General features: G+C 38.7%; 1 protein-coding gene across 2 annotated transcripts; it reads right to left on the bottom strand.

Annotated features, from left to right (window-relative positions):
- Positions 1 to 1628: 1628 nt before the first annotated feature.
- On the bottom strand, positions 1629 to 17704 carry snx10a (sorting nexin 10a). Of its 2 annotated transcripts, none has more exons than XM_062028755.1 (7): positions 17411 to 17704; positions 12702 to 12743; positions 12550 to 12636; positions 12385 to 12485; positions 3746 to 3844; positions 3455 to 3649; positions 1629 to 2106 (listed from the first exon to the last, which is right to left on the bottom strand). In XM_062028755.1, exons 2-7 carry the CDS (start codon positions 12732 to 12734, stop codon positions 1983 to 1985), a joined length of 639 nt encoding a protein of 212 aa, XP_061884739.1. In that variant the 5' UTR covers positions 12735 to 12743; positions 17411 to 17704; the 3' UTR covers positions 1629 to 1982. The 2 variants fall into 2 exon arrangements, with proteins under 2 accessions (XP_061884739.1, XP_061884738.1); XM_062028754.1 differs by having other exon boundaries at positions 1632 to 2109; positions 17411 to 17680.
- Between the last annotated feature and the right edge of the window lie 1317 nt (positions 17705 to 19021).

The following is a 19021-nucleotide window of genomic DNA, read 5'->3' as shown; positions in this document are numbered from 1 at the left end:
ACAGACTTTGCTGTGAAAATAAATACATTATTTTATCATTTATCATTTAAAATGACACGAGTGGCACTTGCCAAGGTGAAGCCACGCATATCTGAACTGGTCTCTCAAAGGCAACAGCCGAAGTTACACTGAGTTGCAGGTGTGTAATTTGTTGTGAGTTCATGCACTATGTTGGTTTTGTTCTTTGAACAAGGGGATGTTCATGCACGGTTCATTTTGTGCACCAGTAAAAAAACATAACTTTGCCTTGAATTTGAAAAAAAAATAAAACATTTAGCATTCACTAAAGAAGGGTTCAGTGAATACGCGTATGAAACTGGTGGGGTCCGGTACCTCAAACAAGGTTAAGAACCACTGCCATAGATGCATTGATGTGTTAGCAGGTTAATCTTGAATTCGGTCCGGGATGCAGTAGGGAGCCAGTGGAGTGATTTGAGGATAGGTGTGATATGATCACGCTTGCGCACTCTCATCAGGATCCTCGCTGCGCTGTTTTGGATGTACTGGAGCTTTTTAATGCTCTTTTTGGGGACCCTGACGAGAAGTGCGTTGCGGTAATCAAGAAGTGTTGTGATGGTTGTCATTTTATGTGTTGACTGTGAAAAGTTCAGCACTGAAGTTGACTAATGTGACAGAAAATGAACAATTAAAACTATCAGATGGGTCCACAGCCTCTGCATGGCGGTGCTTTCACAACTGAGTGGATACCCTAATTGCCTTGAAATACAATTTGGGCTGGGCCTTTTGTTTGCTGCTTTGGAGGTATGAAGTGCTCGAGTGCACACTGGAAATTGAGTTATAAATTACCAAGCTGAAATAGATATGCACGCTGAATGCTCAATATCTAAATGTTAGACACCCCCCTCCTCCTGTAGCTTTTGGGCTACGTCTTGAAAATAAACACTGGCTGTTTTTCATTGGACATTTTGATAAGGTTAAGCCTAACTGCAATGAAACGGAGCCTCCAAGCATAAAGGGAGCGCAGAGAAAGAGAAAAATCATAATTTGTGGAGTGCAAGCATCCCCACTTGTGTGGCTGTAAATGTTTGTGGGCACGCCGCCAGTGTGTTTGTGGCTGACAGCTTCATTATGACTTGTGTGCACATCCAGGGACAGGCTGGCTTCACTGTTGGGCCGGCCCACGTCGGTCCAGCTGCTGGAGGAGGGACGGGGGACAGGTGCTGTCTCCTTTAATGAGCCTTCGCTTATGTCATCAGCTTTCAATTTGCAGAGCTGTCCACTACCTCTGCCCCTCATTTCCACATCCTTGTCACACACGCACACACCTTCAGTCATTAATTTGCTGTCCTCTTACCGGAGAAGCTGTCATACGGTGGACCTCGCCTTCCTTTTGTCTGTCCATTATACTGTCCATCCAACAAGAACCTGCCAGAGAATAAGGAGTTTTAAAGTAACACGGCTAATTGATTGTACGCTAACTCAAGTCATAGCGAGGTTTCACCTTGTCCAGCCAAATATTGGTAACCGCTGCGAGTAGAAAGCCCTGTAAGGAACACACGGTCATGAACATTGATTTGGATGGTGCGTTGCCAGAGCTTTACCTGCACACAGGCTGTGGTGATGTCTCTACTCCCTCTACTGGGCTGTGGAGCGCACGGCTGAAATATCCAGCAGAGCCATTTTCTTCAAAAAGAGTTTATTCATCCTTTAACAGATCATAAAAGTGTTCTCCTGATAAATGTTTCTTAAAAAAAAAAAAAAACACAATTGAAAACATACCGAACTAACCTCAGCTTCAGTGCAGATAAAAATATAAACAATTAAAGATTATAAACATAGGTTTACTGTACATTTCTTTAAAAAAACATGAATTGTTCTTTTCCAAATTACACATTCGATGAAATAACAGGTATTACTCAAAGAAAGGAAAAAACAATATACAGATATAATTTTTTAAAAGAGCATACAATAAGGAAAATGTTCTGGAGGTTAATAAGGGAATAAATGCAGCGCCTCAGGCGTCACTCGGCCGCTTTATGCGCGACTGAATGACAAGTGCAGGAGCCGGGTGACCCGAGGAAGGGAAGGGGACTTCTGAGACTGGTGCTGTCCACACTTAAGCCCAAGCCCGATGACGAAAAGGAGCTGCTAAAAAAAGATGGAGAGAAAGAAATTGGAATTATCCCTCTGGGCACGTTCCGTTTTCATTATCTTAGCCAAACAGGACTTCAAAGTCCTTAAGTTGATGAAGGGCCTAAAAACATTTGGTTCATATTTTTTACTCTCAAACTTTAGTCTTAAAAATAACTTTTTTTTTTTATTTTGTCCTTTTTGGCCACATGTTTAAATCAGTTCAATAACTAATGTTGTGCAAATGAATACCCATTGACAACTGTGACATCATTTGATCAAAAGGCCTTCAAACTACGGATGTTGCATCAGATCTTCCATGAGTGAGATTGGCCAATATCAATCACATGTATTAACTGTACATTTTTCAGTGCATTTATGGTGACAGTTGAACAATACTTAAACTAGATCCTTATTCTCTTATTACAATCAATAGTAGGCAATAACTACCATCTACTACTCATTTAAATATTTGGGGTTTTGCCCTCAAGGTCCTCCTGCATCTGGGGAACTATTACCCAACATTAACAAAAAACAATTGAGAAAATAAAATTAATCAACCTAATCATTTACTGATCCCCTTGGTATCGACACCACTAATTTAAGGAATGATCTGCCCTCATCTTACTATACCAATTGTGATATTGCTGACACACCAACAGTTATATTATCCTTCCTCTAGAGTTTTATTCCTCTACTAGTTAATTTCTTATTAATAGCTGCAATGCGGATCTATTAACACTTTTTAAACTTTACAAAGCACTTATTTTTTGGCTTTTTTTTTTTTTAAGTTAGCTTAGCACGCCTGCTCCTGATTTGATCTCGATGTGTAACAGGTTTAGCCTCGTCCTCTAGTGATAATACTTTAATGCAGTTTATTTGCCATAATGGAGGTAATTAGCATAGGGTAGCAGGTCCACACAGAGTATGAGACACATAATTAGCTGCTAGCCAGTCAGAATTGGCATTAAAAAGGCATTAATCGGCAATGTGATCACATCGTTTTGCACAGAAGTCGGCCAATACTGATCAGTGGCTGATCAATCGGCACATTCAAATAAAAACATGACATATTTTTGTTTAGGGCTAAAGTTGATTGAGAGATTTAAACAAATTTAAAAAAATATGAATCCAAAATGTTTTATGCTCTTTGAAAAATGAAGGACTATCATGTCTTGTTTGGGGTATTGTCAAAAAACTGCTAGTGTATCAAACATCCGAGACAGAATTGGACATTTTAAAATGTAACATGAAAGAATTACCTAAATTGGCGTAACGAAAAATAGAGCAAAAGTTGAAAGGACAAAAAAAGTCAGCCATTGTCCCTTGAGGGTTAAAAAGAAGCAATTCAAGGTTGAGATACCTCTCATAGTCAGAGTCAAATGAGGCCTTGTCCTCCAATCGACTGACGCAGTCGCCGCCGCAGCGCTGAATGGCCTCGGCCACCGTGTACCTGCTCTTGCCAATAGCACACCTTTCCATCTTGGCGACGCTGAGGTCGGACTGGAGGAACAGGTGGAGCCGACTGTCGGACAGCAACAACGGTGAGTGAAGAGCACTGGAGAGGAAAACCACACGCAATGAAAGCATCGTCCACCAGGTCGGCCTCCACTACGCCAGACTGACTTTTCCTCCTCCGCCAGACAAACCGCACATTTCTAAAAACTCCTGCAGGCCCGTCATCCTCTGGCTGACTTGCTGTGGGTTCCTCAGGTTGAAGAAAGGATTCCAAGGGGGCAACTTGGGAACTTCTCTGTGGGGAGGAAGAAAGGAAAACATCCACTGGTTTATTGTGATAGACAAAGGAATCGTTGTGTTTGAGGTAAACATGTCCTGACTTGACTTTGGCACAAAACAACACGTAGTGAGAGCTCAGTGATCATCTCACTTCCACCACTGTTTTTTGCTGCATCTATGGCTTTGTTGTATTTAATGCTACATCATTATGATGGAAGTAAACACGACCTTGTTGGAACTTTGAACTAAAGCACATTGAACATGTGAACAAATGTTAGTGTGCCTAACATTTGTAATCAATGACCACTAGTGTGTGAATGTGAGTGTGAATGTTGTCTGTCTATCTGTGTTGGCCCTGTGATGAGGTGGCGACTTGTCCAGGGTGTACCCCGCCTTCCACCCGAATGCAGCTGAGATAGGCTCCAGCACCCCCCGCGACCACAAAAGGGACAAGCGGTAGAAAATGGATGGATGGACCGCGTACTGGTTATCCATTTTCAAAAGGATGTCAAAATGTGAACAACATGACGAAGATCGTAATTAAACCTGCTCATTTATTGGTCCATTAAAGGCCTACTGAAAGCCACTACTACCGACCACGCAGTCTGATAGTTCATATATCAATGATGAAATCTTAACCTTGCAACACATGCCAATACGGCCGGGTTAACTTATAAAGTGCAATTTAAAATTTCCCGGGAAACTTCCGGTTGAAAACGTTTAGGTATGATGACGTTTGCGCGTGACGTCAATGGTTGAAGCGGAAGTATTCGGACACCATTGTATCCCAATACAAACAGCTCTGTTTTCATCGCAAAATCCCACAGTATTCTGGACATCTGTATTGGTGAATCTTTTGCAATTTGTTCAATTAACAATGGAGACCGCAAAGAAGAAAGCTGTAGGTGGGATCGGTGTATTAGCGGCCGGCTGCAGCAACACAACCAGGAGGACTTTGAGTTGGATAGCAGACACGCTATCCGACGCTAGCCGCCGACCGCATCGATGATCGGGTGTAATTACTTCGTCGCGCCGTCGATCGCTGGAACGCAGGTGAGCACGGGTGTTGATGAGCAGATGAGGGCTGGCGCAGGTGGAGAGCTAATGTTTTTAGCATAGCTCTGTCGAGGTCCCGTAGCTAACTTAGCTTCAATGGCGTTGTTAGCAACAGCATTGCTAGGCTTCGGCAGGCGGTACAGCATTGACCGTGTGGTTACAGGTCCAGTGTTTGGTAGTATTGTTGATCTTCTGTCTATCCTTCCAATCAGGGGCTTTTTCTTTTGTTTCTATCTGCATTTAAGCACGATGCTATCACGTTAGCTCCGTAGCTAAGGTGCTTCGCCTATGTATTGTCGTGGAGATAAAAGTCACTGTGAATGTCCATTTCGCATTCTCGACTCTTATTTTCAAGAGGATATAGTATCCGAGGTGGTTTAAAATACAAATCCGTGATCCACAATCGAAAAAGGAGAAAGTGTGGAATCCAATGAGCCCTTGAACCTATGTTACGGTCAGAGCGAAAAAAGATACGTCCTGCACTGCACTCTAGTCCTTCACTCTCACGTTCCTCATCCACTAATCTTTCATCCTCGCTCAAATGAATGGGGTAATCGTCGCTTTCTCGGTCCGAATCGCTCTCGCTGCTGGTGTAAACAATGGGGAAATGTGAGGAGCCTTTCAACCTGTGACGTCACGCTACTTCCGGTACAGGCAAGGCTTTTTTTTTTAATCAGCGACCAAAAGTCGCGAACTTTATCGCCGATGTTCTCTACTAAATCCTTTCAGCAAAAATATGGCAATATCGCGAAATGATCAAGTATGACACATAGAATGGATCTGCTATCCCCGTTTAGATAGGAACATTTCATTTCAGTAGGCCTTTAATGGATCACACACACCTTTGTAGAAAACAAACATGTGCGTTCAAAAGTTTAGAGAAGGTCAAATTAATTCACCTGTAAAAAGGTACCATAAATTCCAAAATACAAGCCGGTACTTTTTCCCTACGCTTTGAAACCTGCGGCTTATAAAATGGTGTGGCTTATATATGGATTTTTCTTCGCTGTATTGTTTTCATTAAACATATGCAAAGACGCTGAAATAGAGTTATTGTTTGTGCTATGGCGCCATCTTTTGGACAGGTTTGCTCACAGCATGCGCTGCTGGGTGAATGCCTTCAGTGTTTCCTGCGGTTTAAAGCTTTGAACCAGAAGTACATGTGCCTTTCCGTCTTCTAGTTGTCCATAGCGTTTCTACTCGTATGGATTCTTTATTCATCACTCCAAGCAGCGTTTACAAGTTTTACAATATAACTAAAACAATTCTTACTTACTAAACCGTCCAACATAGGATGTGTGTAGGAGTGTTTTTATGCATATTGGTACATTCTATTGTAATCAAGCTAGCGTTGTAACCTCCAGGCAACTTCAACCCTAAACTAACACCCTCCCTTCCACATCCTACCTCCCCGGATTGTAAATAATCAAATGTAGATACTTATTTTTATGCTTTCTGATCTCTCTCTCTCTATGTCCACTACTTTCTGTACACATCCTACCAAGTCAGTCCTACACTGTTTCAATGTCCATTTCTCTGATGATGCAATTGTTGATATCAACCAAACCTAACCCTCCCCCCCCTCCTCCACATCCCACACCCCGGATTGTAAATAATGTAAATAATTCAATGTATATACTCTGATGATTATCTTGTGTGATGACTGTATTATGGTATTATGATGATAGTATATATCTGTATCATGAATCAATTTAAGTGGACCCCCACTTAAACAAGTTGAAAAACTTATTCGGGTGTTACCATTTAGTGGTCAATTGTACGGAATATGTACTGCACTGTGCAATCTACTAATAAAAGTTTCAATCAATCAATCAAGCATTAGCTAGTATGCTAACACATTTACAAATGCCTGTGTTCGTATTATGGAATTCTTTTTGTATTGTTTCAGTTCAACAAATTCCTCAGTTAATTCACCAAAACGTCACCGTGGAGTTATTGAGTCTGTTTAGCTGAGTGGAAAGCTAGCTTTTGCAGTTATTGGGTCCATGACCCTGACATCTGTTTTGTTTGATCAACCATTTTACTACCGTGTTACAGGCACCGCTTGGAAACAGTTAATGTAAATAAAAATTTACTGAATATTTTTGAGTAAATAATTCATTTCACAACGTATATATCTGTGATTTATAGTCCAGTGCGACTAATATGGAAAATGTGTGTATATATATTTTTATTTTTTTTAATTTAGTGGGTGCGGCTTATATTCCGGTGCCCTCTAGTCCGGGAAATACGGTACGAGAGATACCCCGACCATGGCATGGCACACATGGGAGACAAAACTACATTTCCATATTCTTTGTTACACACATGCAGGAGTTGCATGAATTGGTGAAATTCAAACCTGCGCAATTAATTTATAAAGCAAGAAATAATCTGCTGCCGCCAGATATCTAAAAAATTTTCAAAGACAGATGGAAAATATCATTTGAGGGGTAAACTAAATTTGAAACAGCCATGGGTTAACTCTTAAAAAGGTACAGTGTATGGGCTCATTAGTTTGTGGGGTGGAAACAACTGCATGAAGAAATGAAAAAGCAATTGACATCATTCAGTTGAAAAAGAAAGACAAATATTCTTGATAGGTACAACAAAGAGAAGGACACTAAATATCTTAGGGGAATAATTAATTCATATAAACTACCTTTGATGAAATTAGTTTTTTATTTATTTTATTTGAGTATTCATGTATGTAATTATATATGTATTTTGTAATTATATATTAAATACTAATATACCTGTGTACTGAATTAATTTTGTTCAATAAGGTCAACATGTATTCTGTTGATAAAGAATCACATTATAATATCTGAGTGATAAGCTTTTGCTTCTACCTGCTCCTTTTCGGACACACCACGTTTTCTTTTTATTTATTTTTTTATTTAACTTGTTAAAATTGTATACATGTGAGAGTATTTTGGTTGCTGCGATCGAAATAAAGTTAAAAACTATTTTTTTAAAGTCAATTCCAGGGGGGAACGTGTCTTGACAGAACACAGTCTATCCACAGTGTGAATAAGATATTAATTCCCACCCCGTGGCAGAAAATGTAACTTAGGGCAGCTGATGAAGTATTCACCTCAGAATCCTGTTTCAACCACGTGAGTAAATGTGTTAACTTCCAGACGCAGCTCCAGTGAGTATGGTCAACCTCGTGTCATCGGAAATGTAAACATTGGATATATTGACACCGAGCTCCACAGGAGATGCTCACACAGATTGCCGTAATATTTCAAACTATCGGCCTTCCAAAGTGCATGGGCCGCAATGACGCTAAACTATAAAGTTAAGTAAAAGGGCCACAAATTATGGAAAAGGCACCCAGACCGCAAGGTTTTTCTGCCCCTGATTTTAACAATACTAATGCAATCCACTTTATTTAAAGTTAAAGTGCCAATGATTGTCACACACACACTAGGTGTGGTGAAATTATCCTCTGCATTTAACCCATCCCCACAGAGGAGCAGTGAGCAGCAGCGGTAGCTGCGCCCAGGAATCATTTGGTGATTTAACTCCCAATTCCAACCCTTGATGCTGAGTGCCAAGCAGGGAGGCAACGGGTCCCATTTTTTATAGTCTTTGGTCTGACTCGGCCGGGGTTTGAACTCACGACCTACCGATCTCAGGGAGGACACTAACCACAAGGCCACTGAGCAGGTATATATAGCACGTTTAAAAAAAACAATAGAAGTTTCACAAAGTGCTGCACAGAAGTTGAAACATACATACTAGGAGAGTCAATAACATAACACATTTAACTATAAAAAAATAAATGCATAAAATACATCAGATAAAATAAAATAGACTAAAATCACACAACTCTCATGCTGGTTTAAAAGCCAAAGAGTAAAAATATGTTTTAAAGATTTAAAGAGGGAGCCGTCCGAATAGCAAGAGGGATATTGTTCCAAAGTTTTGGAGCCACAGCAGAAAATGCACGATCACCTCTGGATTTTAAACAGGTTTTTGGGACGACAACAAGAAACTGATCAGCTGACCTCAGAGACCTTGTGGGGGTGTACATTTTTAGAAGGTCTGACATATTGTGTTCATGTTTTTTAGTGCCAGTTTGAAGGTGAGCAGCAGCATTTTGGACTAACCGCAATCGAGCGATTGAGGCCTGGTTCATTCCAACGTAGAGGGAGTTGCAGTAGTCCAAACGTGATGAAATAAAAACATGGATTACCCGCTCAAAGTCGCTAAAAGATAAAACTGATTACATTTTTGCTAAAATTCTTAGATGATAAAAACTAAATGGTACAACGGAGTTAATTTGCAGCTCCATTATCCAAGTTTCGCATCGGGACTCATAATCGAAGACCAAAATAGTCGATCGGGACAGTTGTAGTGCTTTTTAGCTTCATCTTGAAATTTCACCTGAAAGCCAAATATCTTTAACTTAATGAATATTAGGGGTGTTCGAAAGATGTGATTCACACCCAAATGGCGATAATTATTCAACCCTATTCAAAACCTATTATTAATTTTTTTAAGATTTTCCTTTTTCATGCTTAAATCGCTGCGCGTATAAAATCAGCTACCAAAACGAGGCTTTGTAACCTGTCACCTATTTTGAAAGGGTTTTATTATTTGACTTCCTACACCAAAAATACATTGCAAAATCGTGTTGACTCTAGAATCAATTCTGAATCGAATGGTGACGAGAACTGGAATTTGATCGAATGGTGAGGTTTGCAAATATTACCACCTCCAGTGCATAAAGTTAACTTTCAGTTTCTGTGTGACACAATGCTACTTAAAATTGTCCGGATGTTGACAGTTCGACTCTGGAACCGACAAATTTACTTTTCATTACTTCCTATTAGGGTTGTCCCAATACCAATATTTTGGTACCGGTACCAAAATGTATTTCGATAATTTTCGATAATTTTCTAAATAAAGGGGATCACAAAAAAATGTCATTATTGGCTTTATTTTAACAAAAAATCTTAGGGTACATTAAACATATGTTTCTTATTGCAATCGAAGAACAATGTTGTCCTAAAATAAAATAGTGAACATACTAGACAATTTGTCTTTTAGTAGTAAGTAAACAAAGGCTCCTAATTAGTCTACTGACGTATGCAGTAACATATTGTGTCATATATCATTCTATTATTTTGTCAATATGAGGGACAAGCTGTAAAAAATTATTATTAATCTACTTGTTCATTTACTGTTAATATCTGCTTATTTTCCATTTCAACGTGTTCTAGCTAAACTTCTGTTCAAATGTAATAATCACTTATTCTTCTGTTGTTTGATACTTTACATTAGTTTTGGATGATACCACAAATTTAGGTATCAATCCGATACCAAGTGAATACAGGATCATACATTGGTCATATTCAAAGTCCTCATGTGTCCAGGGACGTATTTACTGAGTTTATAAACATAATGTGAATTTTTTTTTAAAAAGGAAAAGATTTTGTGATGATAAAAAAAATATCGATGTAATCATAGTAGTATCGACTAGATACGGTCTTGTACTTTGTAGTATTACAGTGGATGTCAGGTGTAGATCCACCTATGGCATTTGTTTACATTCAGGAACGCTGGCTTTTGTAAGCGGTGACGCCGGTGAGCTATTGTATCCTACTACGGTGTGTAGTGAAGCATGTTTAGCTATTCCTCGTCCTGCAGGGATAATGTTACTTTTAAGAAACTTACTTTATTTGTCGCCATGGAGGTGAGGATTAGTGATTTAGAAGTAGCTAAAACACTGCCGACTGCAGATGGATGTTAGCTGCTAGCTAGCCAGCCATGTCTTTAAAGGCCTACTAAAACCCACTACTACCGACCACGCAGTCTGATAGTTTATATATCAATGATGAAATCTTAACATTGCAACACATGCCAATACGGCCGGGTTAACTTATAAAGTGCAATTTTAAATTTCCCGCGAAACTTCCGGTTGAAAACGTCTATGTATGATGACGTATGCGCGTGACGTCAATCGTTGAAACGGAAGTATGCGGACACCATTGTATCCAATACAAAAAGCTCGGTTTTCATCGAAAAATTCCACAGTATTGTGGACATCTGTGTTGGTGAATCTTTTGCAATTTGTTTAATGAACAATGAAGACTGCAAAGAAGAAAGCTGTAGGTGGGATCGGTGTATAATGTTTTAGCGTAGCTCTGTGAGGTCCCGTTGCTAAGTTAGCTTCAATTCGCGTCGTTAGCAACAGCATTGTTAAGCTTCGCCAGGTTGGAAAGCATTAACCGTGTAGTTACATGTCCATGGTTTAATAGTATTGTTGATTTTCTGTCTATCCTTCCAGTCAGGGGTTTATTTCTTTTGTTTCTATCTGCAGTTAAGCCCGATGCTATCAGGTTAGCTCCGTAGCTAAAGTGCTTCGCCGATGTATTGTCATGGAGATAAAAGTCACTGTGAATGTCCATTTCGCGTTCTGGACTCTCATTTTCAAGAGGATATAGTATCCGAGGTGGTTTAAAATACAAATCCGTGATCCACAATAAAAAAAGGAGAGAGTGTGGAATCCAATGAGCCAGCTTGTACCTAAGTTACGGTCAGAGCGAAAAAAGATGCGTCCTGCACTGCACTCTAGTCCTTCACTCTGACGTTCCTCATCCACGAATCTTTCATCCTGGCTCAAATTAATGAGCCAGGATCAAAGATAATTGTCGCTTTCTCGGTCCGAATAGCTCTCGCTGCTGGTGTAAACAATGGGGAAATGTGAGGAGCCTTTCAACCTGTGACGTCACGCTACTTCCGGTACAGGCAAGGCTTTTTTTATCAGTGACCAAAAGTTGCGAACTTTATCGTCGATGTTCTCTACTACATCCTTTCATCAAATATATGGCAATATCGCAAAATGATCAAGTATGACACATAGAATGGATCTGCTATCCCCGTTAAAATAAAAAAAAATTCATTTAAGTAGGCCTTTAAGCACCTCTTCCTGAGGGAGTTTCAGTGTTATAGCTTCACCTTTATCTTTAGTTTTTTGGCCAAAATGCGTCCGTTCTCCCTTTTCTGTCTACACACTGTGTCTGCTTGTAAGTACTCCGTAATTGTGCGTTGCCGAACATGCTCTTCTGCTCGTAAAACCAGTAATGTCATGATGTGACAGCACGCTGTCATGCCCGTTAAAAAAAATACATTGGGAACCGGTACTTTTCAAACAGACTATAGTACCGTTTTTGATTCATTAGTACCGCGATACTATACTAGTACCGCTATACCGTACAAACCTATTTCCTATGGGCATTTATTTTGTTTCCAATTATAACAACGTGGTTGTCATCCTTGGATATATTGTGTACTTTACACAAAGTGATGATGTCAGCAACTCCTTGTTGGTACAGATAAGTATTAGGTTCTCAATATTAGTAGTATTTTCATATAAAAGTGAGGACATGATATTTAATATCTAAATATTTCAGAAGCAGTGTGTTAGGCATCCACTGTACGGAGCAGAGTAACATTTTTCTCACTGCCAAAAAAGTGGGAACTTACATGATGATGGCGTTTTGTTCCAGACAATGTCGCAGCCACACAAACTCGCTGTAACGCCGCCGCACACGTGACGCCTTCTTGCGAAAACACATGCTATTCGTCTAAAGATAGATCAACAGGATTAGGATAGACACTTGAGGATACGCCAAACTTAGCCGTACTCACGTTTAAAATGATTTCATAGTCCACGTGGGAGTGCCAGCCGTCCTTTTTCTGGCGCTTTGGGTTTTGAACGCAGATACTGATGAACTCCTGCAAAAGAGAAGAAATAACTAGCAGCTCCAATTGGATATGGGGAAGAAAAAAAAAACACTTACAGTTTTGGCGAGATTTTCTAACATACTGTCCATATTCGAAACCTGCACAACGAGAACACATTAACGAGATTAACATAATGGCACAATTATTTGCTGTGTAAGGGTCCGGGTTACGCAGCTTAAGGACTCAGGAAGTGCAATGTTGGAGCTCATGGAAGCATAAAGGCAAATAAAACACAGCAAAACAGGATTAGAAACAATAAAGCCTCTTTTGCACACATTAAGCACTCACGCAGGCCACCAGCAGCACTATTACAGTGCAAGGCAAAATACAACCACACAGGTCCGATCACGTCGACAGTTACACTACCGTTCAAAAGTTTGGGGTCACATTGAAATGTCCTTATTTTTTAAGGAAAAGCACTGTACTTTTCAATGAAGATAACTTTAAACTAGTCTTAACTTTAAAGAAATACACTCTATACATTGCTAATGTGGTAAATGACTATTCTAGATGCAAATGTCTGGTTTTTGGTGCAATATCTACATAGGTGTATAGAGGCCCATTTCCAGCAACTATCACTCCAGTGTTCTAATGGTACAATGTGTTTGCTCATTGGCTCAAAAGGCTAATTGATGATTAGAAAACCCTTGTGCAATCATGTTCACACATCTGAAAACAGTTTAGCTCGTTACAGAAGCTACAACACTGACCTTCCTTTGAGCAGATTGAGTTTCTGGAGCATCACATTTGTGGGGTCAATTAAACGCTCAAAATGGCCAGAAAAAGAGAACTTTCATCTGAAACTCGACAGTCTATTCTTGTTCTTAGAAATGAAGGCTATTCCACAAAATTGTTTGGGTGCCCCAAACTTTTGAACGGTAGTGTATATTTCCATGTGACTTGATGTTTTTTTGACATGAAAATCCAAGAACTGAGTCAATGCCGCGTAAATTGATGAGGATATAAATCTATGACTAACGTCAGCGTCAAATTGCACTCTGCTTAAAGTCACATGCACTCATAAGGCAGCACACAAACCCATTGGCTACAGCCTATTATTATGTCATATGATGTATTCATATCTATCCATCAATCCATTTTCTACCGCTTGTCCTTATCCGGGTCACGGGAGGTGCTGCATTCGGGCGGAAGGCGGGGTATACCTTATATTATGTAAAAATAGTGCTGCTCAGTTGTTGTTTTCTTTTAAACAATACATTCAACAAAACCTAACCTGTATGATTTCACATTAAGCAGCATTAAATGAAGCATCAAACTACAGATGATTCAGTTCACTATATCACAGGGGTGTCAAAAAAAAGTTTTTTTCCCCCCCAATCTGTCCTGTGCAGCCACACAGACAATTCATATTGTTGATGTAGATTATCTATATCTGCTGTACAGATGTATTTTAGAAAAGAGTAGTGTTGGATACTTCTCTTGTTGCCTTATTTGTAGTCGACTTGATTAAATGTTCGGGTAGAATTGTATTTAGCAAAACCAGTTTTCTTTTAAGAAATATAGGCATTTATCAGAGTTGTTTATGTATTTTACGGAGGAATGTAGTCAATCATAAAACTGGCACCCAATGTTATTACAATAGTATTGATTTTGGATGCAAAAATCAATTCTGAATCAAATTGTTACCCCCAGGAATCAAACCAAATCATGCGGTGCCCTATTATGTATATCACATGGTTTCAGGACAGGATGACAAGTTCCACACATTTGCCAAGATCCAGTGTGGAGTGTACTTATATTTCTTTAAAAGGCAGTCCAATAAGATGGAAATGGAAATAAACACTGACTCTGTTGAACATACATACAATACAAGTAGAGATGTCCTATAATATCGGCAGTCCGATATTATCGGCCGATAAATGCTTTAAAATGTAGTATCGGAAATTATCGGTATCGGTTTCAAAAAGTAAAATTTATGACTTTTTAAAATGCCGCTGTACGGAGTGGTACACGGACGTAGGGAGAAGTACAGAGCAGTTGCGTCTCCCAGTCATATTTGCCAACCCTCCCGATTTTCCCGGGAGACTCCCGAATTTCAGTGCCCCTCCCGAAAATCTCCCGGGGCAACCATTCTCCCGAATTTCTCCCGATTTCCACCCAGACAACAATATTGGAGGCGTGCCTTAAAGGCACAGGCAGTGCCGGCCCAATCACATAATATCTACGGCTTTTCACACACACAAGTGAATGCAAGTCATACTTGGTCAACAGCCATACAGGTCACACCGAGGGTGTCCGTATAAACAACTTTAAAACTGTTACAAATATGCGCCACACTGTGAACCCACACCAAACAAGAATGACAATCACATTTTGTGAGAACAGCCGCACCGTAACACAACATAAACACAACAGGACAAATACCCAGAACCCCTTGCAGCACTAACTCTTCCGGGACGCTACAATATACACCCCCGCTACAACCCCCCAACTCAACCCCACCTCCCACCCCCCAACCGCGCCCACCTCAACCTCCTCATGCATGAGAGCATGTCCCAAATTCCAAGCTGCTGTTTTGAGGCATGTTAAAAAAAATAATGCACTTTGTGCCTTCAATAATAAATATGGCAGTGCCATGTTGGCATTTTTTTCCATAACTTGAGTTGATTTATTTTGGAAAACCTTGTTACATTGTTTAATGCATCACAACAAAATTAGGCATAATAGTGTGTTAATTCCACGACTGTATATATCGGTATCGGTTGATATCGGAATCTGTAATTAAGAGTTGGACAATATCGGATATCTGCAAAAAAGCCATTATCGGACATCTCTAAATACAAGGGTTGTCAATTGTCATTGAGGGCCACATCACAGTTATGGCTGCCCTGAGAGGGCCCCTTGTAACTTGGAATAATAAGAATACAAATGATATTACGTATATGCATGAGCATTTGAATATTATATTCATTTATCTACACTAATGAAATCTGTAGATTTTAGGGTAAAACTGGCAGGTCCGTCAGCAGAATTTTAATGCACATCACTGCAAGTAAAAAAAAAATTGGTACCACAGTTTTTAAAAAATAAGTTGCCAATGATTTACCGTAAAATCTACATTTGCTTTTACTGTGTACGACTTTTACAATAACTTGCTTTGAAATCATAAGTCAAGCAGATATTTAAGTAATATTTTTATTTCAACAAACATTTTGAAGTTTGAAATGTATGATAACATAAAAATATTTGTTGCATTATCAGATACTAGTTTAAAATATATGCAATTGCACGCAGTTCATGTCTTTTTTCTGTCAAAATGAATACATTTAGTCAGAAATAATAAAGTACTTTGACGCATATGTCCAGACTTTTCGTGGGCCACATCAAATGTGGCGAGCTATAGATGTGGCCCCCGGACCTTGAGTTTGACACATGTGCTTTACACACAGTTGATAAAGATACACGTATGTAAACAGAACATATTAGTTGGAGATGATAATTCAGTAGAAGCATTTAAGACCCATCTTAAAACTAATTTATACACATACACGTATGTAAACAAAAAATATTAGTTAGAGATGCTACCTCAATAGATGCTACCTCAGTAGATCTATTTAAGTCCCATCTTAAAACTCATCTATACACAAACATACTGTATATACACATACACGAATGTAAACAGAACATATTAGTTAGAGATGCTAACTCAGTAGAAGCATTTAAGACCCATCTTAAAACTAATTCATACACAAAACTACAGCATATACACATACACGTATGTAAACAGTACATATTAGAACATATTAGTTAGAGATGCTACCTCAGTAGAAGCATTTAAGTCCCATCTTAAAACTAATTTATACACAAACATACTGTATCTACACGTATGTAAACAGAACATATTAGTTAGAGATGCTAACTCAGTAGAAGCATTAAAATCCCATCTTAAAACTAATTTATACACAAACATACAGTATATACACATACACGTATGTAAACATAACATATTAGTTAGAGATGGTAACTCAGAAGCATTTAAAACCAATCTTAAAACTAATTTATACACAAACATACAGTATATACACATACACGTATGTAAACAGTACATATTAGAACATATTAGTTAGAGATGCTACCTCAGTAGAAGAATTTAAGTCCCATCTTAAAACGAATTTATACACAAACATACAGTATATACACACGTATGTAAACAGTGCATGTTAGTGATGCGCGGACGGATACTGACCTGTCGACAGCAGATCTCTACGCTGGATTATGGATTCTCAAACCAAAAGATACTTTCAATACTTTAGTGATTGTGGATAATGTATATCATTATCAAACAAACACTGTAAAGTAACTAAATTACAGGTATTGTCAAAATGATACGTAAGTGGTGGGAACTACTTTTTCTTCCGCCTTGGTAAGTAGGTAAAACAGCTGGTAATTGAAAGGAGTCACTCAGTAAAATAAATTATAAATATTGTAAAACAGCAAGTGTATGGATACATTTTTGAAACACTACATACAGAATTAAACATAAATTAGATTAACAATAACATCATTAATCATTTGTTTGTTATCATGATACACTACTTTTTCAATTTGACCAGACACATTAGGTGTTTCTGCACAAAGTATCGGATGATGATCAGTCTCGATCGACAGAAAATCGGTGTAATCGCTTAAACAGACTTTATTGAAATACACAAAATCAATGGTAAAAAAAAAGACAAAAAAAAACACTATATTAAATCAATACACAGTCGTCAACACATAAAAATATGAGATTATTCACTCCTACCTTTAGCTTCTTCAGCCTCAATGTTCGTGTTACAGTCTCTGTTCGGGGCTCTCAAACACCTTGCTCAATCAAGCCTTTGCCCCTAATGCACTATATTAAAAATAAGAAACGCGGGCTGTAACAATTATTTAAAAAAGAAAAAAGTAGTAATGACGACTACTACTACGACAACCGTAGTGTTGTTGGCGACAAAGAAAAATGGCGGACGGTGCTGCACGCTAACTCACACCTGCGAGCCAATTGACGGGGAGGGATGAGTTTAAATGATATCACCTGGTCAGCCCAGAGGGGCGGGGACTGCCTGTTCCTCGTATAAACATAGTAAAAGACCAAAACATTACCCAATAGGTGCAAACATGACTAAATTCAACGAACTTCTTCTGAGCACTGTAAATCTAATCTGGCCAAAAATGAAATAAAATAGAATAAAATCTGAGAAAATAGGTTGTAGTAAAACGTTCGGTTAAAATATACTTACATAATAAATATATGTGTAAATATATATCATAGTGAATTCAATTGTGACAAAATAAACAAAACTGACACATTCATGGTTTTACTTCATTCTACAAAGTATTAATAAAATGCAATTTTTTTTTAATGATTTTAATATTTGTTAGTTATTTATCAAACTTTCATTCTGACGACTGAGCTGCCAGATGTATATTGTAAAATCTACAGATTTTTTTTTTTTTAACAATGTACAATAACAAAAGTGTGTGGTTTTTAAATACAGAAATCAAGCGTTAAAGGTTTTTTTTGAAGATACTAAAAAAAAGAGTTGTCTGATTTACATGTACAACGTACATGATTATGGTCTCGCAGCTTCATTTGTAATATGACTGGAAAGGTCTACAAAATGTCATAAATCAGTGCTTCTCAAACACTAGTGGTACGCCAAGGACTCGCTTAATTAAATATTCAAACACAGTGTTACTGTTCAATCTGTTTGTAATGTTACTGTGGCCAAAAATATTACAAAACCCAAAACCGGTGAAGTTGGCACGTTGTGTAAATCGTAAATAAATAAAAAATACAATGATTTGCAAATCCTTTTCAACTTATATTCAATTGAATAGACTGCAAAGTCAAGATTTTTAATGTAGGAACTGAGAAACTTGGTTTTTTTGCAAATAATCATTCATTTAGAATGTAATGGCAGCAACACATTGCAAAAAAGTTGTCACGGGGGCATTTTTACCACTGTGTTACATGGCCTTTCCTTTTAACAACACTCAGTAAATGTTTGGGAATTGAGGAGACCAATTTTTGAAACTTTTCAGGTGGAATTCTTTCCCATTCTTGCTTGAAGTACAGCTTAAGTTGTTCAACAGTCCGGGGTCTCCGCTGTCATATTTGATGCTTCATAATGCGCCACACATTTTCAATGGGAGACAGGTCTGGACTACAGGCAGGCCAATCTAGTACCCGCACTCTTTTACTACGAAACCACAACCTTGTAACACGTGCAGAATGTGGCTTGGCATTGTTTTGCTGAAATAAGCAGGGGCGTCCATGATAACATTGCTTGGATCGCAACATATGTTTCTCCAAAAACTGTATGTAACTTTAAGAATTAATGGTGCCTTCACAGATGTGCAAGTTACCCAT

This window comes from Entelurus aequoreus, linkage group LG20 (genome assembly GCF_033978785.1).
Source record: "Entelurus aequoreus isolate RoL-2023_Sb linkage group LG20, RoL_Eaeq_v1.1, whole genome shotgun sequence".
NCBI lineage: Eukaryota > Metazoa > Chordata > Actinopteri > Syngnathiformes > Syngnathidae > Entelurus > Entelurus aequoreus.
This window is presented reverse-complemented; position numbering and strand designations above follow the sequence as displayed.